The following is a 25,708-nucleotide window of genomic DNA, read 5'->3' on the forward strand; positions in this document are numbered from 1 at the left end:
TTATGGCTGCTGATGGGATGCCTTCAGGCATGTGCCCCTCTGCTAACCACTCTGTAACCATTCCTAATGTGCTCAATCATACAAACAACCTCCTCTACCCACACAACAAGACCTCTGTGCTGATCACATACAGAACCATACAGGCCTCTTTCTGTTGTTGCCCTCTGCTAACTAACTGCTGGGGTATTTCATCATGCAAGCCTCCATGAGAGGAGTCTTATGTAGGACCAGAGCTACAAGGTCCCGGTAACAACATCTCCACACAATGGCTGTCTGTCTGTCTCCGCCCCGCCTGGCCCACCACCCTGGCCAGACTACTGCTAGACACACCACACTATAGCAGCATTTCTAACAGCCAGTTCCCTCCTCTCCCATCATAAAATAGACGCCTGCAGCATTCAGAGAAGCAGAATCAAAGACAGCCTGATAATGGCCATAGTGTCCCAGACAGACAGCTTCCACTATATGACAACATGCTGTGTATGTACAGTATATCAACATATATCACAGTTATCCTTAAGGCTTATGACGGAACAGTCCTTCCCAGACCTACAAGCTTCTGAGGCTGCATCCCAATGGCACCTATAGGGCTTTGGTCAAAAGTAGTGCACTATAAAGGGAATAGGATGCCATCCTGAGTCTAGTATGTTTCCTAGATTAAATGTATGTTAGCTAGGTGAATGTATGTGTATTGTAAAGTACATGATTTAGCAGCATGGTCTTAGAGTCCTGTTAGACACCTGTTGAATGACTATAATAATAATCCATCAGGATTTCCTCTTCACAAAGCTCAGTAAATTGATTATAGACAGCAGAGAGCATGAAAAAGCATGTTGCATCATGATAGGCTGCAGAGGAATGTATAGATTTCCCAAATGTATCACTGGTTAGTACATGGCTCGCATTTCAGTCAACATGGTCATGTTGCCGTGTGTGTGTGTGTGACCTGTTGTCTGCGCGCTGTGCAGGGTGTGTGTGCAACTGACCTCTTGTCTGCTTGCGGTGCAGTGTGTGTGTGTGTGTGTGTGTCTGACCTGTTGTCTGCGTGCTGTGTAGGGTGTGTGACTGACCTGTTGTCTGCGTGCTGTGCAGGGTGTGTGTGTGACTGACCTGTTGTCTGTGTGCTGTGCAGGGTGTGTGTGTGACTGACCTGTTGTCTGCGTGCTCTGCAGGGTGTGTGTGTGTGACCTGTTGTCTGTGTGCTGTGCAGGATGTGTGTGTGACTGACCTGTTGTCTGCGTGCTGTGCAGTGTGTGTGTGTGTCTGCGTGCGGTGCAGGGTGTGTGTGTGACTGACCTGTTGTCTACATGCTGTGCAGGGTGTGTGTGTGACTGACCTGTTGTCTGTGTGCTGTGCAGGGTGTGTGTGTGACTGACCTGTTGTCTGCGTGCTGTGCAGGGTGTGTGTGTGTGTGTGACTGACCTGTTGTCTGTGTGCTGTGTAGGGTGTGTGTGTGTGTGACTGACCTGTTGTCTGTGTGCTGTGCAGGGTGTGTGTGACTGACCTGTTGTCTGCGTGCTGTGCAGGGTGTGTGTGTGACTGACCTGTTGTCTGTGTGCAGTGTAGGGTGTGTGTGTGACTGACCAGGTGTGTGTGTGTGTGTGTGTGTGTGTGTGTGTGTGAGACCTGTTGTCTGTGTGTGTGTGTGTGTGACCTGTTGTCTGCGTGCGGTGCAGGGTGTGTGTGTGACCTGTTGTCTGCGTGCTGTGCAGGGTGTGTGTGTGACTGACCTGTTGTCTGCGTGCTGTGCAGGGTGTGTGTGTGACTGACCTGTTGTCTGCGTGCTATGCAGGGTGTGTGTGTGACTGACCTGTTGTCTGCGTGCTATGCAGGGTGTGTGTGTGACTGACCTGTTGTCTGTGTGCGGTGCAGGGTGTGTGTGACCTGTTGTCTGCGTGCGGTGCAGGGTGTGTGTGACCTGTTGTCTGCGTGCGGTGCAGGGTGTGTGTGTGACCTGTTGTCTGCGTGCGGTGCAGGGTGTGTGTGACTGACCTGTTGTCTGCGTGCGGTGCAGGGTGTGTGTGTGTGTGTGACTGACCTGTTGTCTGCGTGCGGTGCAGGGTGTGTGTGTGTGTGTGTGACTGACCTGTTGTCTGCGTGCGGTGCAGGGTGTGTGTGTGTGACTGACCTGTTGTCTGCGTGCGGTGCAGTGTGTGTGTGTGACTGACCTGTTGTCTGCGTGCGGTGCAGGGTGTGTGTGTGTGACTGACCTGTTGTCTGCGTGCGGTGCAGGGTGTGTGTGTGTGACTGACCTGTTGTCTGCGTGCGGTGCAGGGTGTGTGTGACTGACCTGTTGTCTGCGTGCGGTGCAGGGTGTGTGTGTGTGACTGACCTGTTGTCTGCGTGCGGTGCAGGGTGTGTCCGAGGGGGAGGATGATGCACTCAGAGCCTCCTCTATGTCCAGGTTGAGCTGGTCCAGTTTCCTCATCAGCTGGCTCATAGACTCACACCACAGGGTCTGAGGCTGGACCAGGGGAGACTCCTGGGGGAAGAGAAAGGTAGGGGGGAGACAATTATTAGACAACACTGGAGGAACCTATAGATTCTGCAGAAATAGACTATTGTGACACCATGTACAAAGCCGGAGCATGCAGTGTCAGGAACAAAGGTAAATGAATTAGGACGACAACAATCACTACTCCGTAGTTGGACAGGAATAAAACAAGATCATTCAGAGAGCTACGATATAATTCCCTGGATAATAACGTTGAAATCGTTCGGATAGTTGGAGAAGGTTATGAGCACCAGGTGACAACTAAAAACTAAATACATTTAAGAGATCATTAGAGGAGCAGAAAAATACTTTTATAAATGTCAGAGTGAACGTAAACAGTACAGACCAGCATAGAGGGAAATGTGATATCTTCACCACCTAGTTCTTAGCAGTCTTCACGCAGTATCACAGATCTTAACCTACAGTCCAGATCCTCTAACACAGCTCATGTTTGTCTGTGTGTGTCCCAAATGGCACCCTAGTCCCTTTATAGTGCACTACTTCTGACCAGGGCCCATAGGCACTATATAGGGACACATCCAGAGACAAACATGTTAGAAGATCTGGAGGTTAAGGTCTCTCTCTCTCTCACACTTTGAGACCCTTGTTGCGCAACAGTGTGACTCAGAAGTCAAGCAGCTGACACAAAGCCATTCATTAATTTCCTGGAATTAAACTGCGGAACTGTTGTCTGTGTTCTGAGTGTGTCTGTCTGTTGGAGTCCTGGCCCCCTGAAACCCCCTGGCCCCTGGCTCTGTGTTCTGTCTGTTAGTGCCCCCAGGAGCCCCTGTGCGCCCAGCTCTTTCTCCATGCTGCATTAAAACCCCTCTCCTCCAAACAATCATCCTATTGATGAGTGTGTTCTCTAGAGGACCTACTGTAGTAGTGCTGGTGTCTGAGCCATGGGTGTGACCCTCCCATTGGCCTCCTGTTCTTCCTGCTTCAATGTAGAGGCATTGAGTCTCAGTCACAACATACAGTAAAAAGGCTTGATTTTCCCTCACTATTAAAATCGTGATACTTTTTTAATCTAGTTAAAGCCATGACGTTTTGGCTGCCAACGGCCTTCATCAGAATGAAAACAAAATGGGAATGGACAAGAAAACATAGGAAATACAGTTCAGGAGAAACACTAATCTATGTAGGGACAGGGAACTAGAGGTGGTAATGCATCTAGAGAGTTCCTACAACATAAAGGTGTTACTAGTAGTGATCAGAGCAGAAGTCAGTCCACCGAGGGTCAGCTGGTTCACCTCTGACAGGGGAAACGCCTCAATCTGTCTATCTGTCTGTCTCCCTGTGCTATATCTGGAACACACTAGAACACAATGTCTCCGACTGTCTCTCTTCTCTCTGACAGCCACACACAGTGCTGCCTGCCCGCCTCGGAATGCTGACACTTTTTCTCAGAATGAGTGGAATTTCAGAGAAGGCTTGAAGCTGAGAGAGACTACCCATGATTCCTTTTACCTCCTCTTTCTGGCCCCATAAATAGTGAAAAACACTGATGCCATGGCAATGCTGTCGGCATGAGACAGACAGTGGTGTTATCTTCAGGGGAAAACTAAACGTGAGAGGGACGATATCTTTATCAGGGTAAATTGGCTACATTGTAAACCCCAAGGCCGGGTCTTTGACATGACAATGAGGAATGAAGTGTGTGAGCTCTGGGCACAGTGCCTGGACCATACCACCCACTGAGAGAGGCATAGATTACCAGGCAGGGAGAGGGTTGTTTCGATTGATGATTGGGGTAGAAATGGAGCAGGGTGGCATGTGAAAGGGAACAACGGCTAGGCTAATAGGTTACTCAGCTGAAAAATAGTTCAAACCCATTCTCTCCTAACTTTCTAGGAGTTACCTGCTAAGTTCCCAGGTCTATCCCTTGGTGAGAACAGGCTTCTACTCTGCACTGAGTCACACCGTAGAATCTTTTCACTTCTAAACTAGATAAAGATAAACAACATCACAGAAACATGTATTTTTACAGTATACACAAACATACCATAACCAACTGATTGATGCAGAGAGAGAGAGGGAGAGAGAGTGGGAGAGAGAACGAGAGAGACGTGTGCATAGGCCATGTAGGATTACTATGTAGCAATGGTGCCCTCAGATGGCGAGCATGAAAAGCTGTAGTTCAAACAGGAGTGTTGCCTGTCAGAGCCCCTGGTTGCGTCCCAAATGGCACCCCGTTTCCTATTTAGATCAAGGCCCAGTGTAAACCAGTTCCAGGTATTTAAAGCACTCCTCCTCCCTTTCCCCAAACAACCTTTATGCTCACAAACAGCCCATTCCCAGTGTTGTGTCATACAGTCTGTAAAGCCTGCCAGGGCTATCAGCAGAGGCAGTGGGAGTGTTCCCTAACCTCTCCCCTCTGTTTTATGTTCTAATCTCCAGGGTTAGGGTTGCTATTTTATTATTCTTGGGGCGTCAGGTTGCCTAATGGTTAGATCGTTGGGCCAGTTACTGAAAGGTTGCTGGATCGAATCCCTGAGCTGACAAGGTAAAAATCTGTTGTTCTGCCCCTGAACAAGGCAGTCAACCCACTGTTCCCCGGTAGGCCATCATTGTAAATAATAATTTGTTCTTAACTGACTTGCCTAGTTAAATGAAGGTTACATTATATGTCGGGTTAAGCTGAGGAATGACAGCTATGCACTGTCAGAGATCTGGTGTCCCTGACACAGGCAAACCATAGGTGTATGATGTAAACATGATTCATCAACGTCCAGAAGAGACTTTTAAAGTCCAGTAAACCTTGGAAGATGGGGTCACTCACAGTCTGGTAACTACCATTAAACCTGGAGGGATGGAGTCACAGTCTGGTAACTACAATTAAACCTGGAGGGATGGAGTCACGGCCTGGTAACTAGTAAACCTGGAAGGATGGAATCACATTCTGGTAACTACCATTAAACCTGGAGGGATGGAGTCAGTCTGGTAACTAGTAAACCTGGAAGGATGGAGTCACAGTCTGGTAACTACAATTAAACCTGGATGGATGGAGTCACGGCCTGGTAACTAGTAAACCTGGAAGGATGGAATCACAGTCTGGTAACTACCATTAAACCTGGAGGGATGGAGTCACAGTCTGGTAACTACAATTAAACCTGGAGGGATGGAGTCACGGCCTGGTAACTAGTAAACCTGGAAGGATGGAATCACAGTCTGGTAACTACCATTAAACCTGGAGGGATGGAGTCACGGCCTGGTAACTAGTAAACCTGGAAGGATGGAGTAACGGCCTGGTAACTAGCATTAAACCTGGAGGGATGGAGTCACAGCCTGGTAACAACCATTAAACCTGGAGGGATAGAGTCACAGTCTGGTAACTAGAATTAAACCTGGAGGGATGGAGTCACAGCCTGGTAACTACCATTAAACCTGGAGGGATGGAGTCACAGTCTGGTAACTAGCATTAAACCTGGATGGATGGAGTCACAGCCTGGTAACTAACATGAAACCTGGAGGGATGGAGTCACAGCCTGGTAACTAGCATTAAACCTGGAGGGATGGAGTCACAGCCGGGTAACTAGCATTAAACCTGAGGGATGGAGTCACAGCCTGGTAACTAGCATTAAAACTGGATGGATGGAGTCACAGCCTGGTAACTAGTAAACTTGGAGTGATGGAGTCACAGCCTGGTAACTAGTAAACCTGGAGGGATTGAGTCACAGCCTGGTAACTAGCAATGAACCTGGAGGGATGGAGTCACAGCCTGGTAACTACCATTAAACCTGGAGGGATGGAATCACAGCCTGGTAACTACCATTAAACCTGGAGGGATGGAGTCACAGTCTGGCAACTAGCATTAAACCTGGAGGGATGGAGTCACAGCCTGGTAACTAAGATTGTACCTGGAGGGATGGAGTCACACTCTGGTATATACCATTAAACCTGGAGGGATGGAGTCACAGCCTGGTAACTAGTGAACCTGGAGGGATGGAGTCACAGCCTGGTAACTACCATTGAACCTGAAGGGATGGAGTCACAGCCTGGTAACTAGCATTAAACCTGGAGGGATGGAGTCACAGCCTGGTAACTCCCATTAAACCAGGAGGGATGGAGTCACAGCCTGGTAACTAGTAAACCTGGAGGGATGGAGTCACAGTCTGGTAACTACCATTGAACCTGGAGGGATGGAGTCACAGTCTGGTAACTACCATTGAACCTGGAGGGATGGAGTCACAGCCTGGTAACTACCATTGAACCTGGAGGGATGGAGTCACAGCCTGGTAACTAGCATTAAACCTGGAGGGGTGGAGTCACACTCTGGTAACTACCATTAAACCTGAGGGATGGAGTCACAGTCTGGTAACTAGTAAACCTGGAGAGATGGAGTCACAGCCTGGTAACTACCATTAAACCTACAGGGATGGAGTCACAGCCTGGTAACTAGTAAACCTGGAAGGATGGAATCACAGTCTGGTAACTACCATTAAACCTGGAGGGATGGAGTCACGGCCTGGTAACTAGTAAACCTGGAAGGATGGAGTAACGGCCTGGTAACTAGCATTAAACCTGGAGGGATGGAGTCACAGCCTGGTAACAACCATTAAACCTGGAGGGATAGAGTCACAGTCTGGTAACTAGAATTAAACCTGGAGGGATGGAGTCACAGCCTGGTAACTACCATTAAACCTGGAGGGATGGAGTCACAGTCTGGTAACTAGCATTAAACCTGGATGGATGGAGTCACAGCCTGGTAACTAACATGAAACCTGGAGGGATGGAGTCACAGCCTGGTAACTAGCATTAAACCTGGAGGGATGGAGTCACAGCCGGGTAACTAGCATTAAACCTGAGGGATGGAGTCACAGCCTGGTAACTAGCATTAAAACTGGATGGATGGAGTCACAGCCTGGTAACTAGTAAACTTGGAGTGATGGAGTCACAGCCTGGTAACTAGTAAACCTGGAGGGATTGAGTCACAGCCTGGTAACTAGCAATGAACCTGGAGGGATGGAGTCACAGCCTGGTAACTACCATTAAACCTGGAGGGATGGAATCACAGCCTGGTAACTACCATTAAACCTGGAGGGATGGAGTCACAGTCTGGCAACTAGCATTAAACCTGGAGGGATGGAGTCACAGCCTGGTAACTAAGATTGTACCTGGAGGGATGGAGTCACACTCTGGTATATACCATTAAACCTGGAGGGATGGAGTCACAGCCTGGTAACTAGTGAACCTGGAGGGATGGAGTCACAGCCTGGTAACTACCATTGAACCTGAAGGGATGGAGTCACAGCCTGGTAACTAGCATTAAACCTGGAGGGATGGAGTCACAGCCTGGTAACTCCCATTAAACCAGGAGGGATGGAGTCACAGCCTGGTAACTAGTAAACCTGGAGGGATGGAGTCACAGTCTGGTAACTACCATTGAACCTGGAGGGATGGAGTCACAGTCTGGTAACTACCATTGAACCTGGAGGGATGGAGTCACAGCCTGGTAACTACCATTGAACCTGGAGGGATGGAGTCACAGCCTGGTAACTAGCATTAAACCTGGAGGGGTGGAGTCACACTCTGGTAACTACCATTAAACCTGAGGGATGGAGTCACAGTCTGGTAACTAGTAAACCTGGAGAGATGGAGTCACAGCCTGGTAACTACCATTAAACCTACAGGGATGGAGTCACAGCCTGGTAACTAGTAAACCTGGAGGGATGGAGTCATAGCCTGGTAACTAGTAAACCTGGAGGGGTGGAGTCACAGCCTGGTAACTAGTAAACCTGGAGGGATGGAGTCACAGCTGGGTAACTAGTAAACCTGGAGGGATGGAGTCACAGTCTGGTAACTACCATTAAACCTGGGGTGTTGGAGTCACAGCCTGGTAACTAGTAAACCTTGAGGGATGGAGTCACAGCCTGGTACCTACCATTAAACCTGTAGGGATGGAGTCACAGCCTGGCAACTAGTAAACCTGGAGGGATGGAGTCACAGCCTGGTAACTACCATTGAACCTGGAGGGATGGAGTCACAGCCTGGTAACTAGCATTAAACCTGGAGGGGTGGAGTCACACTATGGTAACTACCATTAAACCTGGAGGGATGGAGTCACAGCCTGGTAACTACCATTAAACCTGGAGGGATGGGGTTACAGCCTGGTAACTACCATTAAACCTGGAGGGATGGAGTCACAGCATGGTAACTACCATTAAACCTGGAGGGATGGAGTCACAGCCTGGTAACTACCATTAAACCTGGAGGTATGGAGTCAAAGCCTAATAACTAGTAAACCTGGAGGGATGGTGTCATAGCCTGGTAACTAATAAACCTGGAGGGATGGAGTCACAGCCTGGTAACTAGCATTGAAGCTGGAGGGATGGAGTCACAGCCTGGTCACTAGCATTAAACCTGGAGGGATAGAGTCACAGCCTGGTAACTAGAATTAAACCTGGAGGGATGGAGTCACAACCTGGTAACTACCATTAAACCTGGAGGGATGGAGTCACAGTCTGGTAACTACCATTAAACCTGGAGGGATGGAGTCACAGCCTGGTAACTAGTAAACCTGGAGGGATGGAGTCACAGCCTGGTAACTACCATTGAACCTGGAGGGATGGAGTCACAGCCTGGTAACTAGTAAACCTGGGGGGATGTAGTCACAGCCTGGTAACTAGTGAACCTGGAGGGATGGGGTTACAGCCTGGTAACTAGTAAACCTGGAGGGATGGAGTCACAGCCTGGTAACTTGTAAACCTGGAGGGATGGAATCACAGCCTGGTAACGAGTAAACCTGGAGGGATGGAGTCACAGCCTGGTAACTAGTAAACCTGGAAGGATGGAGTCACAGCCTGGTAACTAGTAAACCTGGAAGGATTGAGTCACAGCCTGGTAACTACCATTAAACCTAGAGGGATGGGGTTACAGCCTGGTAACTACCATTAAACCTGGAGGGATGGACTCACAGCCTGGTAACTAGTAAACCTGGAGGGATGGAGTCACAGCCTGGTAACTAGTAAACCTGGAGGGATGGAGTCACAGCCTGGTAACTAGCATTAAACCTGGAGGGATGGGGTTACAGCCTGGTAACTAGTAAACCTTGAGGGATGGAGTCACAGCCTGGTAACTAGTAAACCTGGAGGGATGGAGTCACAGCCTGGTAACTACCATTGAACCTGAAGGGATGGAGTCACAGCCTGGTAACTAGCATTAAACCTGGAGGGATGGAGTCACAGCCTGGTAACTAGTAAACCTGGAAAGGATGGAGTCACAGCCTGGTACCTACCATTAAACCTGTAGGGATGGAATCACAGCCTGGCAACTAGTAAACCTAGAGGGATGGAGTCACAGCCTGGTAACTACCATTGAACCTGGAGGGATGGAGTCGCAGCCTGGTAACTACCATTGAACCTGGAGGGATGGAGTCACAGTCTGGTAACTACCACTAAACCTCGAGGGATGGAGTCACAGCTTGGTAACTAGCATTAAACATGGAGGGATGGAGTCACAGCCTGGTAACTAGCATTGAACCTGGAGGGATGGAGTCACACTCTGGTAACTACCATTAAACCTGGAGGGATGGAGTCACAGCCTGGTAACTAGTAAACCTGGAGGGATGGAGTCATAGCCTGGTAACTAGTAAACCTGGAGGGATGGAGTCACAGCCTGGTAACTAGTAAACCTGGAGGGATAGAGTCACAGCCTGGTAACTACCAAGACCAGAGGGACGGTTGGGAGAAAAACACCACAGAGCTGCTGCAGTATGGCTCCCTATTCCCTATAATGCATTACTTTTGATCAGAGCCGAGGAATGCACTTTTGACATTATAGGGGAGAATGAAGCTGAATAAAGCTGTAGATACTGTTGGTTAAGACAGTACAGACACGATGATGCCTGTGTAGGAGCTCTGACAAAACAGGACTGGAGGGAAAGCAACAAATGTTTAAGGATGTCTGCATTCCTGCAATGCCTGCTGGGTTTTGTGTTTTAAAATTCTGGGGAAAATGCTAGATTTTCAATGTACTCCTACAAACTCATTCCAATAGAGTAATATCTCAGAATGCAATAACAACAAACAGTGGGGAGCAGACTATTGAAAGTGTTTGTATAGCAAAGCACTGTGTTTGTATTGAGCCTAAGTGGAATTAAATAATGGAAGACATCTGGGGCCTTTTTGTATCAAGCATCTCAGAGTAAAGGAAAGGGGATACCTAGTAGACTGGGTCTTCCACATTTAACCCAAGAACTGCTCATAGATCAGCACTCCTACTCTAAGACCCTTGATACATATGGCTCCTGGCCAGGAGGCAGGAAATACACAGCCTGGGGGAGCAACAGTCACGTCTCCTCATTGAGAGAACAGGCTGGATTATATTAATATAAAATAGATTCATGTATATTAATATACTGTATCTAATGGTGTTAAACTACAATTAGTACACAGTCCCTAAACCTGACATAAACTATCAAACACATCTCTACTGAACCATTCAACAAGGACATGAATATTACATCAATATGTGAGGAATATAGGTGGGACTATCTTTACAGTTGTGTCTCTAAAATACTGTAATGTCTGTAATGACTGTCAACAAACAGTAGCCTACCTCTGTGCTGCTGGTCTCAGTCTCTGCCTCGTAGCCGCCGTGGTTCTGGTTTTTGGAGGAAGAAGAGGAGGAGAGGTGGGAGCTGGCTGAAGTGTTGGTTGTAGAGCTGACTGGTGCCTCAGCCTGGGGATTCAGAGAACTTCTCTTCTGAACTACGTTGTCTGTGTTGCTGCTCCTTTTCCTCCGACTGACCAGGAACTCCCTGCTCTGAAGCAGCTCTGGGAATATGTCGTCATCATCCCCATCTTCATCAACATCACCTTCATCATCCTCCTCTGAGGAAGACTCCCTGCAGTCGGAGCTGTCATTGATGAAGACACTGTGGTCGGTGCTAGAGTGACAGGTGGAGGAACTACAGGTGTAGTCTGAGAAGGTGATGGAGCTAGGTTTGTGTTTGATGATGCGGGGGTGATCGCAGAGGCCTAGCTCCGCCAAGGGGGCCTCAGAGAGGGCTATGGGGAGGGAGGGTGGTCTGAAGGGATCCATGTTGTTGTCCACACTGACCACTAGAGAAGGGATGGAGTTAAAAGTCTCTGATTGGACCATAGAGATAGTGACATGGCTGACCTCTGCCTCTGATTGGACCAGAAGGGTATGGATATGTCCTAGAGGGAATGGCACATGGTTGTCTTCTGTGTGTTCCAGATCAGTAGGGACATGTCCGTTATCCATAGGCCCCTCTGAGTGGTCCTCAGGCTGGCTGTCTGTTTCTGTCCATCTGGGTGACTCCTCCTCTAGCTCCATGTCGCTCTCTGTCTGGCTGGGCGAGGTATGCCCCAGCTCCATGTCCTCTAGCTGACCAGAGAGGTTAGCATCCAGGAAATGCCCTGATTCTACAGGTCTGTCACTGTCCTCAACCTCCAGGTTTCCCTCTATCTTAGGAGCAAGAACATCCACATCTCCCTCTATCCTAGGAGAAGGAACATTGGAGGCAAGGCAGGGGTCCTCAGCTGGGGAAGTACTGTGTAAATCCAATCCATTGTTATTGGCATCATCAGGCGATGGTGATGTCACACTGCCTGGCTCACTGAGAAGACCCTCGGGACAGACGATCTGGAGAGGGTCTAGAGGGTCAGGAGGGGAGACATCAGAACCAGACTCTACTGGTCCTGCTGGCCCTCCAGTACTAACAGCTAGTTTTCCCTCTATCCCAGGAGCTCCAGTCCTGTTATAGTCACTGCTTAGTGGTCCAGTCAAACAAACATTCTCACCTCTCTCTGTGGAGCTGTCGTCATCATGAGAAGACTCTGAAGCACATTCTGAGGAGGACTGGTGTGTCTGTGTCTCTGCTTGTGTCTGTTGCTGTGCCTGTGTCTGTACCTGTGTATGTGCCAGTGTCTGTGGTGAGAAGATCCTACCAGATGATGCTGACATGACCAGAGACTGTCGCTCCTCCAGAGTAACCATCAGAACTGTGTCCATGTTGTCTCTACAGTCTGTTACAGTCTGTTACGGTGTATTACTAGGGAACAGGTAGTCTGGTTGTGTGACTGGTGGTCAGGTAGATCCAGAGGGACTGCTGTCTGATGTAAGAGCTATATGGATTTGCCATGTTCCTCTCAGACGACCTCAGCACCTGGATCAGCAACAACAACTTTCAAACCGATCAAACAGCAGATCCCCTGAAACAAGATACAGCATTAAAAACTAAGAAGATACAGTATTAAACAAAGAGAGAAGATAACGTTACAACATTAAACAAACAGAGAAGATACAGCAATATAGAAGATACAGCATTGGAGAGGATACAGAGCAGATACAGAGAAGATTCTGCATTATAAAATATACTGCATTAGAAAAGATGTCGCATTAGAGAAGATACAAAGAAGATATGGCATTAGAGAAGACACAGAGAAACTGCATTAAAGAAAAATACTGCATTAAACAAACAGACAAGAAAATGCATTTGTTTCAAGCCATAAACATCTTACAATGACATTGCACAAAGACTGCCTGCTGTCCTCGGGTTCAGATCCATCACACACATCCATTTCAACTAAAAGAATAATAATAACTTTACCTTTAAGCACAGATATACCAAGCTAGTATTCTGTAAGTGTGTTTCTTCTTGCCCCTTCTGACTCTCCTACTAGCAGTGAACTAACTACAGCTGGAGTGAAGCCAGCCAAATGTCTCCCTATTTCCTATATATTGACCTACTTTTGACCAGTGTCCATAGGGCTCTGGTCAAAAGTTGTGCACTATGTAGGGAATAGGGTGCCATGTGGGACATAGCCCCTAGAGAGGAGCTGCTAGCTGTGAATCTGAACATCTGGTTGCAGTCGCAATGTTCAAGTCTGGATCTGTTTCAAACACTACAGCAGTGACATCTCTGCACACAGGAATCTAGCTATTCTGCCCAGCAGCTGATGCACACACACACACACACACACACACACACACACACACACATTCCATAAGCACTCCACTCTGTGTCGGGGATAACCATCTGTTCAGGGTACAAAGGGAGGCTTTTCTCAGACTGCTCTTTCCAAACAAGCTGACAACAAAGTTACATCAGTAACTGCATTCCCTACATTTCACAGATAGATACACTAACCCCAACTGTGAGGTCTTGGTACAGCTTAAACACAGTCATGAATGCCTTTGCAACTGTCCTTCAATTCCCTGGAGAATAACTTTGCCTTCTGTATGTATGGAGAGGTTGAAGTCTATTGATTAGTATGGTTGATCTTTATGGTGTAATGGATGATTATTGATGAGTATGATTGATCTGTATGGTGTAATGGATGATTATGTATTAGTATGGTTGATCTGTATGGTGTAATGGATGATTATTTATTAGTATGGTTGATCTGTATGGTGTAATGGATGATTATTGATTAGTATGGTTATCTGTATGTTGTAATGGATGATTATTGATTAGTATGGTTGATCTGTATGGTGTAATGGATGATTATTGATTAGTATGGTTGATCTGTATGGTGTAATGGATGATTATTGATGTATGGTTGATCTGTATGGTGTAATGGATGATTATTGATTAGTATGGTTGATCTGTATGGTGTAATGGATGATTATTGATTAGTATGGTTGATCTGTATGGTGTAATGGATGCTTATTTATTAGTATGGTTGATCTGTATGGTGTAATGGATGATTATTGATTAGTATGGTTGATCTGTATGGTGTAATGGATGATTATGGATTAGTATGGTTGATCTGTATGGTGTAATGGATGATTATTGATTAGTATGGTTGATCTGTATGGTGTAATGGATGATTATTGATTAGTATGGTTGATCTGTATGGTGTAATGGATGATTATTGATTAGTATGGTTGATCTGTATGGTGTAATAGATGATTATTTATTAGTATGGTTGATCTGTATGGTGTAATGGATGATTATTGATTAGTATGATTGATCTGTATGCTGTAATGGATGATTATTTATTAGTATGGTTGATCTAAACCCAATATGAATCCAGCCTCAAACCATACAGCCTCATACAAATAGGATGACACACACAATAATACACAGTATGTTCACATGGAGGGAGAAGAACACAGTGACACCAGCACATGTGTGCAGGGTTTTCTTCTGCCGTTGAAATCCTTGGGCGGGTTGCCGAACGTTGTGTTTTTCAGGTCGCCCAAACAGTGCTTAACATTTTTTTTACTAATTTTGTGGATTAAAAAGCAGTTCAACAACTAAAAACAGATATAGAGTATGTAGAAAAGATAATGGACCTGTATATCTTTAAATCATTTAATCTTTGAGAACTAACAATCACCAAAATAAAAGCTAGACAGAATTGAAAATTCCCAAAACAATGAATTTAGTGGTATTGATTTTGTTATTATGTTTGAGCAAAATAACACAGCATTAGCCATGGCAAAATGCATAGAATGACAGGAAATAAGCTTTACAACTGCAAACATTTCTCTCAGCTCCATGGAGACATTTATAGAATAGCAGGAAATTGGCTTAAAAATTAAAAAACGTCTCTACACTGGCAAGATGGGGGGCCTCTAAAATGCTCTCTAAAATTCAGCTGTGCTGACAGGCAGACTGCGTTCCTGCCACGACCCCTACCACACCCCTGCCACGTCCAGGTTACCGAGATTTACCAGGATTTACCGCCAAAACTCATTCCCTTTTTCTGTGATAAATAACTGAGAGAAACCAGTAAATTAACGTAAATTATTTCTATGAACAATGTGATGTGGAATGGAACTGTTAAATGATCTATTTTGGCTATGGCCTTCTGATCTACTATCTGCATGATCAATAATCAACGCTCAGGACAGGTGTGTATTTGTAGCCTACCGTAATTACTTCCACAACAAATGTGCCATTTATTCAACGCGCGCACATTCTTTATGCTGAAACTGTACACGCGACCTTGAAATGCATGGTATGAGCTTCATGCTCCTTTCCAATAGATGCAGAGGGTCTTATTCTGGTGACATGATGATCGATGCCTGATTGCCATTTTGACAAATAGTGGTTAAAATGCGATGGAAATACAGTGCATTTGGAAAGTGTTCAGACCCCTTCACTTTTTCCACATTTTGTTACGTTACAGCCTTATTCTAAAATGGATTTACTCAGTACTTTCTTGAAGCACTTTTGGCAGCGCTTACAGCCTTGAGTGTTATTGGGTAGACCCATATTTGGAGAGTTTCTCCCAATATTCTCTGCAGATCCTCTCAAGCTCTGTCAGGTTGGATGGGGAGCATGGCTGCGCAGCTATTTTCGGTCTCTCCAGAGATGCTAGATCGGGTTCAAGTCCGGGTTCTGGCTGAAGCCACTCCTGCGTTGTCTTGGCTGTGTGCTTAGGGTTGTTGTTCTGTTGGATGGTGAACCTTTTCTCCAATCTGAGGTTCTGAGCCTTCTGGAGCAGGTTTTCATCAAGGATCTCTCTGTACTTTGCTTTGTTCATCTTTCCCTCGATCCTGACTATTCTCCCAGTGCTGACAAACATCCCCACAGCATGATGGTGCCACCACCATGCTTCATCGTATGGATGGTGCCAGTTTTCCTCCAGATGTGACGCTTGGCATTCAGGCAAAAGAGTTCAACTTGGTTTCATCAGATCAGGGAGTCTTGTTTCTCATGGTCTGAGAGTTCTGTAGGTGCCTTTTGCTGAGGAGTGGCTTTCGTCTGGCCACTCTACCATAAAGACCTGGTGGTGCTGCAGAGTTGGTTGTCCTGGAAGGTTCTCCCATCTCAATGGAGGAACTCTGGAGCTCTGTCATAGTGACCATCGGTTTCTTGGTCCTCTCCCTGACAAAGGCCATTCACCTCCAATTGCTCAGTTTGGCTGGGCGGCCAGCTCTAGGAAGTGTCTTGGTGGTTCCAAACTTCTTTCATTCAAGAATGATGGAGCCCACCGTGTTCTTGGGGACCTTCAATGCTGCAGAAGTTTTTTGGTACACTTCCCCAGATCTGTGCCTCGACACAATCCTGTCTCAGAGCTCTACGGACAATTCCTTTGACTTCATGGCTTGGTTTTTGCTCTGACACGCATTGTCAACTGTGGGATCTTATATCGACAAAAAAAAAAAAAAACATATATAGACAGGTGTGTGCCTTTCCAAATCATGTCCAATCACAGGTGGATTCCAATCAAGTTGTAGAAACATCTCAAAGATGATCAATGGAAACAGGATGTACCTGAACTAAATTTTGAGTCTCATAGCAAAGGGTCTGAATGATTATGTAAATAAGGTATTTCAGTTTTTTATGTTTAATACATTTGCAAAAATAATCTAAAAAACGTTTTTTGCTTTGTTATTATGGAAAATTGTGTGTACATTGATAGGGAAAAAATATATTTAATCTATTTTTGAATAAGGCTGTAACCTAACAAAATGTGGAAAAGGTGAAGGGGTCTTTTATGTTAAACGTGAAAATTGAACATGAAAATGTTAAGCTGCAATATGGAACTTTGGCTGACTGGCTGACTGTCACGTTCTGACCATAGAGAGCCCTTATTTTCTATGGTAGAGTAGGTCAGGGTGTGACTGAGGGGTTTTCTAGTCATTATTTTTCTATGTAGGGTTCTAATTTAGTTTTTTTATGTTGGTGTTTGGTGTGATTCCCAATTAGAGGCAGCTGGCTATCGTTGTCTCTAATTGGGGATCATATTTAAATAGCATTTTTTCCACCTGTGTTTGATGGGATATTGTTTTGAGTTAGTGTATGTTACACCTCTTAGTTACGGTTCATTGTTTGTTTAGTTCTTTCTTTGTTGTTTTGTGCATTTCTAATAAATAATATGTGGAAACCATATCGCACTGCAGCTTGGTCCGATAATTATTCCAGCGAACGTGACACTGACCTGACAAAATTCACATAGAAATGAAAGCAAGTCTAAGAAGCGTTAGATCTGTTCTATGTGTTATATTTCTATGCTTCCCGCTTTATGTTTAATTTTTGCATCTGTTACTTTCTGTTTTGTACACCAGCTTCAAACTCCTGAAAATACAATATGTTTGGTTATAGAAAATATAGTTCATAGTGATTTGGATGGTACAATGACTTTCTACACTATACTTGCTTGTTTTGCCACATAAACTGAAATTAGTACTGAGTCAAAGTGCAGGGGTATGCGGTAATTGAGGTAGATATGTACAGTACATATAGGTAGGGGTAAAGTGACGAGGAAACAGACATACGCAGAAGCGTATGTCATGAGTCAAAAGTGTTAGTGCAAAAGGGCTCAATGCAGATTGTCCAGGTAGCTATTTGGCTAACTATTTAGCAGTCTTATTGCTTGGGGGCAGAAGCTGTTCAAGGTCCTGTTGGTTCCAGACATGGTGCATCGGTAACGCTTGCTGTGCGGTAGCAGAGCTATCAGTCTCTGACTTGGGTGGCTAGGGCCTTCCTCTGACACCTCCTGGTATAGAGGTCCTGGATGGCAAGGAGCTCAGCCCCAGGAATGTACTGGGCCACACCCACTATCCTCTGTAGCGCCTTGTGGTTGGATGCCAAGCAGTTGCCATACCAAGCGATGATGCAGCCAGTCAAGATGCTCTCAATGGTGCAGCTGTATAACTTTTGAGGATCTGAGGGCCGATGCCAAATCTTTTCAGTCTCCTGAGGGGGAAGAGGTGTTGTTGTCCCCTCTTCATGACTGTGTTGGTGTGTCTGGACCATGTTAATTCCTTAGTGATGTGGACACCGAGGAACTTGAAGCTCTCAAACAGCTCCACAGGCCCGAGCATGCCCCCAATGTGGAAGGGGGCATGCTCGGCCCTCCTGTTTACTGTAATTCATGATCAGCTCCTTTGTCTTGCTGACGTTGAGGGAAAGGTTGTTATCCTGGCAGCACACTGGCAGGTCACTGACCTCCCTATAAGCTGTCTCATCGTCGTCGGTGATCAAGCCTACCACCATCGTGTTGTCAACAAATGTACTAATGATGATGTGGGAGTCGTGCACGGCCATGAAGATGTGTTGTTGCCTACACTCACTACCCGGGGGTGGCCTGTCAGGAAGTCCAGGATCCAGTTGCAGAGGGAGGTGTTCAGTTCATGATAATGGAAAATAAGAATCCCAGGAGCTTGACTTCTTTATTTAATTTCATTATAAAGTCCAGGTTTGTGTAGCCAGAGGTCTCACGATTCATTCATTTTATTCTGTGACAAAACATTTTAAAACAAGACCTTGACCATTGACTGACTAGAAATTGCTAGAAATATTATTGATTTTTAGGCTAACGAATGTTAATGAATGCAATTAGAAAATGTTCTTTTATGTCAAATATATTCTATGTTAGAAAGGAACATAATGCATGGCTTATCTGTTATCTGCAATGCAGAGCTTATCTGTTTGATTAGCGGAGAATCAGATATGTTCTTTCTAACAAAATCACCACAATAAGATAAGCGGGTTATCATAAACAGCTAAAACTTTCCCAAATTCCCCAGATAGACAGGTGCAAGGGGAGAGAAAATGATAAAGATGCATATTTCAATCAAAGGTAGGCTAAAATCATTGATTTGAATCAATACCAGAACAACAGCAAAGGACCTTGTAAAGATGCTGGAGGAAACCGGTACAAAAGTATCTATATCCACAGTAAAACGAGTCCCATATTGACATAACCTAATAGGCTGCTCGGCAAGGAAGAAGCCACTGCACCATAAAAAAGCCAGACTACGGTTTGCTTCGCGTTGGAGTTCCGGATCTTGGCCGCTGGTGCGGGGTCGAATGACAGGGCCATGATGGACCACTACTGGTGCAGCCTCCGGGAGGACGTCCGCAGAGACCTAGCTTGTCGGGACACCACACTCCCCCTCAACGAACTCATAGACTTGTCGATCCGGCTGGACAACCTGCTAGATGCCCGCAGGTGTTCAGAAGGGGTCCTGTCAGTTCCACCTCCCAGCCCTCCTGCTCCAACTCCGATGGAGTTAGGGGGGGGCTGCATCGAGGGGGACCGGAAGAGGAGGCTCCTCCTGCACCAGCTGTGGTCAGAGAGGACACACTTCCGACCAGTGCGAGGAGCTCATCTGGGAGTTGAGATGGCAGGCAGAACACTTCTCGGTCACCCCAGGTGAGTCAGCACCAAACTCACCCAGAGCTCCCTGTTTGTCACATGTTTTTATATATTTCTTTCCCTGCATTTTCTCCCTCTCTCCAGCATAAGGTGCTTGTCGATTCAGGCGGAGCTGGGAGTTTTATGGATCGCGGATTCGCCCATATGTTGGGGATTCCATTGGTGCCGATAGATCCGCCCTTCCCCGTGCACTCCTTAGATAGCCGACCATTAGGGTCAGGGCTGGTCGGGGAGGCCACGGTTCCACTGGACATGGTAATGCAGGGGGATCATAGGGAGCGGATCAGTTTCTTCCTTATCGATTCACCTGCATTTCCAGTGGTGCTGGGGGTTCCCTGGCTGGCCAGTCACCATCCCCGAATTTTCTGGAAACAGGGGGCTCTCCAGGGGTGGTCAGAGGATTGTTCAGGTAGGTGTATTGGAGTTTACATCGGTGCCACGTCGGTGGAGAGTCCAGACCAGGTTACCACTGTGCGCATTCCCTCAGAAAATGCTGATTTGGCTATCGCTTTTTGTAAGAAAAGGCCAACCAAATTACCATGCCATCGACGGGGGGATTGTGTGATAAACCTCTAGGAGAACGCTGCACTTCCCAGGAGTCACGTGGACCCATTGTCACAGGAGGAGACGTTGGCTATGGAGACATATGTCACGGAATGAGACAGAGACCAGGGTACATTCGGCCCTCCATGTCACCCGCCTCCTCGAGTTTCTTTTTTGTGAAAAAAAAGGGGGGAGGTCATGCGTCCGTGCCTTGATTATCGAGGTCTCAATTCAATCACAGTGGGGTTTAGTTATCCGCTACCTCTCACCGCTACGGCGGTGGAATCATTCCCCGGAGCGCGTTTTTTCACGAAACTGGACCTCAGGAGCGCGTATTGGTGCGTATTCGGGAGGGAGATGAGTGGAGATGAGTGGAAAACAGCATTTAGTACCACATCTGGCCACTATGAGTACCTTGTCTGGCCGTATGGGTTAAAGAATGCTCCAGCCGTCTTTCAATCCTTTGTAGATGAGATTCTCAGGGACCTGCACGGGCAGGGTGTGGTGGTGTATATTGATGACATCCTGATCTATTCCGCCACACGCGCCGTGTATATCTCCCTGGTGCGCAAGGTACATGGGCGACTGCTTGAGCATGACCTATACATCAAATCTGAGATATGTGTGTTCTCCAAACGAGCCGTTTCCTTCCTGGGTTATCGCATTTCCACCTCGGGGGTGGTGATGGAGTGTGACTGCGTTAACGTTGTGCGTAATTGGCCGACTCCGACCACGGTAAAGGAGGTGCAGCGGTTTTTAGGGTTTGCCCATTACAACCGGAGGTTTATCTGGGGTTTTGGCCAGGTGGCAGCTCCTATTACCTCACTGCTGAAGGGGGAGCCGGTGCGGTTACGGTGGTCGGCCGAGGCGGACAGAGCTTTCAACCGGTTGAAGGCGCTGTTTACTGACGCTCCCGTGTTGGCGCATCCGGACCCCTCTTTGGCATTCATAGTGGAGGTGGAGGAGTCCGAGGCTGGGGTTGGAGCCGTGCTATCACAGCGCTCGGTCACACCACCGAAGCTCCGCCCCTGTGCTTTTTTTTCAAGAAAGGAGTAAGGCTCCTAGGCACCTGCCTAGAGGGAAGCTACAGCCCCTCCCTGTTCCACAACGGCCCTGGTCTCATCTGTCGGTGGACTTCCTTACCGATCTTCCCCCGTCTCAGGGGAACACTACGATCCTGGTCGTTGTGGACAGGTTTTCTAAGTCCTGCCGTGTCCTCCCGTTGCCTGGTCTCCCTACGGCCCTACAGACTGTGGAGGCCCTATTTACCCACGTCTTACGGCACTATGGGGTGCCGGAGGACATAGTTTCTGATCGAGGTCCCCAGTTCACGACCCGGGTTTGGAGGGTGTTTATGGAGCGTCTGGGGGTCTCGGTCAGCCTGACCTCTGGTTATCACCCTGAGAGTAATGGGCAGTTGGAGAGAGTGAACCAGGTGGTGGGTAGGTTTCTGCGGTCGTATTGCCAGGACCGGCCAGGAGAATGGGCGAGGTAAGTCCCATGGGCGGAGGGGGCCATTTAAAGTCCTGAGGAGGATAGACAAGGTGTGTTATAGATTACAACTTCCCTCTTACTATTGTATTAACCCCTCGTTTCATGTGTCTCTCCTCAGGCTGGTGGTAGCTGGTCCTCTACAAGAAGGTGAGGTGCCGGAGGTCCCTCCACCCCCTCTGGACATCAAGGGGTCCCGCCGTACACGGTACGAGCTGTTCTGTACTCGAGACACTGAGTGAGGGGCCCGCAGTACCTCGTGGACTGGGAGGGGTACGGTAAGGAGGAGAGGTGCTGGGTACCTGTGGGGGACATTTTGGATCCATCACTACTAAGGGATTTCCATCGCCTCCATCCGGATCGCCCTGCGCCTCGCACTCCGGGTCGCCCTCAAAGCCGGGGTCAGCGCGCTGCGGGAGCCGCGCATCAGACGGGCGTTACTGTCACAAATCCCACCGAAGGTGGTTTCTCTTCCTGTTCGGGCGGCGCTCGGCGGTCGTCGTCGCCGGTCTACTAGCTGCCACCGATCCCCCTTTCTGTTTCAGTTAGTTTTGTCTGATTTGTTACACCTGTTTCTTGTTTGGGTTTTGATTTGGTCTATTTAAACCAGGTATGCCCGCCTGCTTTTGTGCAGGCTTGTTTTTCTGTTCATGTGGTGTGTATTCTCGTGGACTATTTTCTCTTGGTCCTGCTTTTGGGCTGGTTTAAGTGATGCGCCTTAGTGTTTGGCGTTAGCATTACTTGTTGTTCTGGATTAAAAGATCACGATTGAACTATCTCTGCTCTCTGCGCCTGACGTCTCCACCCACTACTCCTAGAAGCCGCGACAAGGGGTGACAGCATCATGTTGTGGGGGTGCTTTGCTGCAGGAGTGACTGGTGCACTTCACAAAATAGATGGCATCATGAGGATGGAAAATTATGTGGATATATTGAAGTAACATCTCAAGACATCAGTCAGAAAATTAAAGTTTGGTCGCAAACGGGTCTTCCAAATGGACAATGACCACAAGCATACATTTACATTTACATTTAAGTCATTTGGCAGACGCTCTTATCCAGAGCGACTTACAAATTGGTGAGTTCACCTTATGACATCCAGTGGAACAGCCACTTTACAATAGTGCATCTAAATCATTTAAGGGGGGGGAGGGTGAGAAGGATTACTTTATCCTATCCTAGGTATTCCAGCATACTTCCAAAGTTGTGTCAAAATGGCTTAAGAACAACAAAATCAAGGTATTGGAGTGGCCATCACAAAGCCCTGACCTCAATCCTATAGAACATTTGTGGGCAGAACTGAAAAAGTTGGTGTGAGCAAGGAGGCCTACAAACCTGACTCAGTTACACCAGCTCTGTCAGGAGGAATGGGCCAAAATTCTCCCAACTTATTGTGGGAAGCTTGTGGAAGGCTACCCGACACATTTTGACCCAAGTTAAACTATTTAAAGGCATCGTTACCAAATACTAATTGAGTGTATGTAAACTTCTGACCCACTGGGAATGTAATGAAATAAATAAAAGCTGAAATAAATCAATTCTCTCTACTATTATTCTGACATTTCACATTCTTAAAATAAAGTGGTGATCCTAACTGACCTAAGACAGGTAATTTTTACTAGGATAAAATGTCAGGAAATGTAAAACTGAGTTTAAATGTATTTGGCTTATGTAAAGGTTTATGTAAACTTCCGACTTCAACTGAATATATATATATATATATATATATATATATATATATATATATATATATATTTGCAAAAAGATGTATTTGCAAAAAGATGTATGAGGGATTGGAAGTCATGCAAACAATTACATTGATGGAAGCTACAATCTATCTGCAATAAATAATAATAATTTAAAAATAATAATTTAATAAACTGTCTCAAAGGGCTATGAAAACAAACGGACAGAGAATGGAACCCTATTCCCTTTATAGTGCACTACGTTTGACCCGGGCCGATAGGGATTGGTCAAAAAATGTTGCACTATATAGGGAAGAGGGTGCCATTTGAGATGCAAGTAGAGTCTTACCTGTTAGGTGGAGAATAGTCATGTTTGTTGTCTGAACAGACAAACTGAGATCATAGCAACAAAACACTGGAGAGAGACAGTCCTAGTGGAACCAAAGTTCTCTTAAGACACAAGAGAGAGCAGGAGAGAGAATGAGGGACTAGGAGATTCTCTCAGAAGAGACAGAGGAGCGAAAGTAAAAGAGAGAGAGAAGAGAGAAGTGAAAGAGTAGAAGAGAGAGAAGAGAGAGAGAGTAGAAGAGTCTCCTGTCAGAAGTGCAGCCACTGTGTTTCCAGTCAGCATGTCAAGCAGGTCTTCCTCTGCAGGGCAACACTGTCATCTCAACTATCCCTCTATCTGTCCTCCCTCAAGCTAGTGGAGGTTAGCGCTGGCTATCTCTATGCATGCCGCTAGCGCTCTGACTAAGCCATTCAGAATATGCGTAAGGGCATGGAGTGTGAGAGTGAGTGAGTGTGTGTATTTGTGTGGGAGGTGGAAAGGGGAGGAGAGAAGAGATACTGTAGGAGAGAGAAAGATGAAGTGGGAGTGAGAGAGGGAGTAAGGGAGAGGAGCAGTATTCGGTATTTAGCACCGTAAGAGAGCAAGGTAATATGTGGTTCCAGCTAACACAACATGTTCGGATGTGAAGACAGAGTGACCTCATGGCTGTATTGTCACTGGACTCAGAGTGTGTGTGTGTGTGTGTGTGTGTGTGTGTGTGTGTGTGTGTGTGTGTGTGTGTGTGTGTGTGTGTGTGTGTGTGTGTGTGTGTGTGTGTGTGTGTGTGTGTGTGTGTGTGTGTGTGTGTGCGTGTGTGTCATCCTATATGGACGCAACAGCATGGTAGTCATTCCTGAGGCGCAGTAGAGCAGATTACTACTAAGGAGGAGCGGCACTCTGCCTTGATATCCAGCGTTAGCTGGTTAAAATATAAAGACACAGATAGCACAGATAAGGAATTCCAAAGGATCCTCTCAGGGTCAAAGATGTGCTGCTATGTTGTAGGGGAAAGTGTCAAACCGAGATATAATAAGGTATGTGAAGTATTTGCCATAATGATAGTGCCTTGTTTGTGCCCCCCAAAAATTGTTAAAATGTGAAGTTAGTCATAACTAATCTACTTTATGCTATTCATTACTGAATCACAGACTGGAGTCATTGATGGCAGCTCTGCACGACATCAGACAAGCAAGGGAAGGAGTCTGAACTTACCTGACCTCTGATCCAGGGAAGTCCAGGGGGAACAAAGCTCTGCCTGCACTCAGTAGGATTTAGATTCACTCTTAGAACTAACTAGAAGCCTGTCATATAGAGCTCCTCAGAGGGTGATATGAAGAGTAAACACACTCACACATTAGTTGGGGTATGCTACTGCTGCTGTCTGCTGATTGGCTGAGTGTGTGTTGTTTGCATTTATGAGGGGCCTTCTGATAGGCTACAGTAGCTAAGGAAGAATGCCAAAGGAGCTCACTTTCTGTAACTCACCCTGGAATCCATGAGAGAGAGAGAGAGAGAGAGACCACTCCTCACCCCCTCTCCCTGATCTTCCTAACCCATCCTCCTCCCTCATCCTCCCTCCTCCTCTCTCTCGAAGCCATCATCACAAATCAGCCCCTGCTGCACTCTGACCTCCTCCCAGTCTTACTCTCATTCATAAAAAAACTCTGCTATCCGCCCATGGCTATCTTTCTCTGTCAACAATAGTTTCCAGCCATCTTCTTTGAAAGCTGTTCTATGCCCTGCTGTTGTCATGACACTCCGTACATCTAATTTAAGGTGTTTTGAGCAACCAGCCCTGCCTTAACATACTAGTACATCTAAACATCAGAGAACAGTTGTCACGCCCTGACCTTTAGAGAGCCTTTTTATTCTCTATTTGGTTGGTCAGGGTATGACTAGGGTGGGCAATCTATGTTGTATTTTCTATGTTGGCCTGGTATGGTTCCCAATCAGAGGCAGCTGTCTATTGTTGTCTCTGATTGGGGATCATACTTAGGCAGTCTTTTTCCCACCTTAGTTTGTGGGATCTTGTTTTTGTATAGTTGCCTTAAGCACTGCAATACTGCACGTTTTGTTAT

The 25,708-nt window shown here is 46.6% G+C and overlaps 1 protein-coding gene across 2 annotated transcripts in view; it reads right to left on the reverse strand.

The window, feature by feature from the left end:
* LOC135552822 (stAR-related lipid transfer protein 13-like) overlaps positions 1-24,065 on the reverse strand; it is a 107,791-nt gene extending 83,726 nt beyond the window's left edge. The window contains exons 1-3 of one of the 2 annotated variants that reach the window (XM_064984690.1): positions 23,652-24,065; positions 11,054-12,675; positions 2,333-2,482 (exon numbers count right to left, since the gene is read on the reverse strand). In XM_064984690.1, the coding sequence (XP_064840762.1) occupies positions 2,333-2,482; positions 11,054-12,475 (1,572 nt within the window). In that variant the 5' untranslated portion in view covers positions 12,476-12,675; positions 23,652-24,065. Of the gene's footprint in view, positions 1-1,654; positions 1,677-2,332; positions 2,483-11,053; positions 12,676-23,651 lie in introns of those variants that run through there. The other variant, XM_064984697.1, reaches the window with a different exon arrangement.
* Positions 24,066-25,708: the final 1,643 nt, after the last annotated feature.

This window comes from Oncorhynchus masou, chromosome 13 (genome assembly GCF_036934945.1).
Source record: "Oncorhynchus masou masou isolate Uvic2021 chromosome 13, UVic_Omas_1.1, whole genome shotgun sequence".
Taxonomy (NCBI): domain Eukaryota; kingdom Metazoa; phylum Chordata; class Actinopteri; order Salmoniformes; family Salmonidae; genus Oncorhynchus; species Oncorhynchus masou.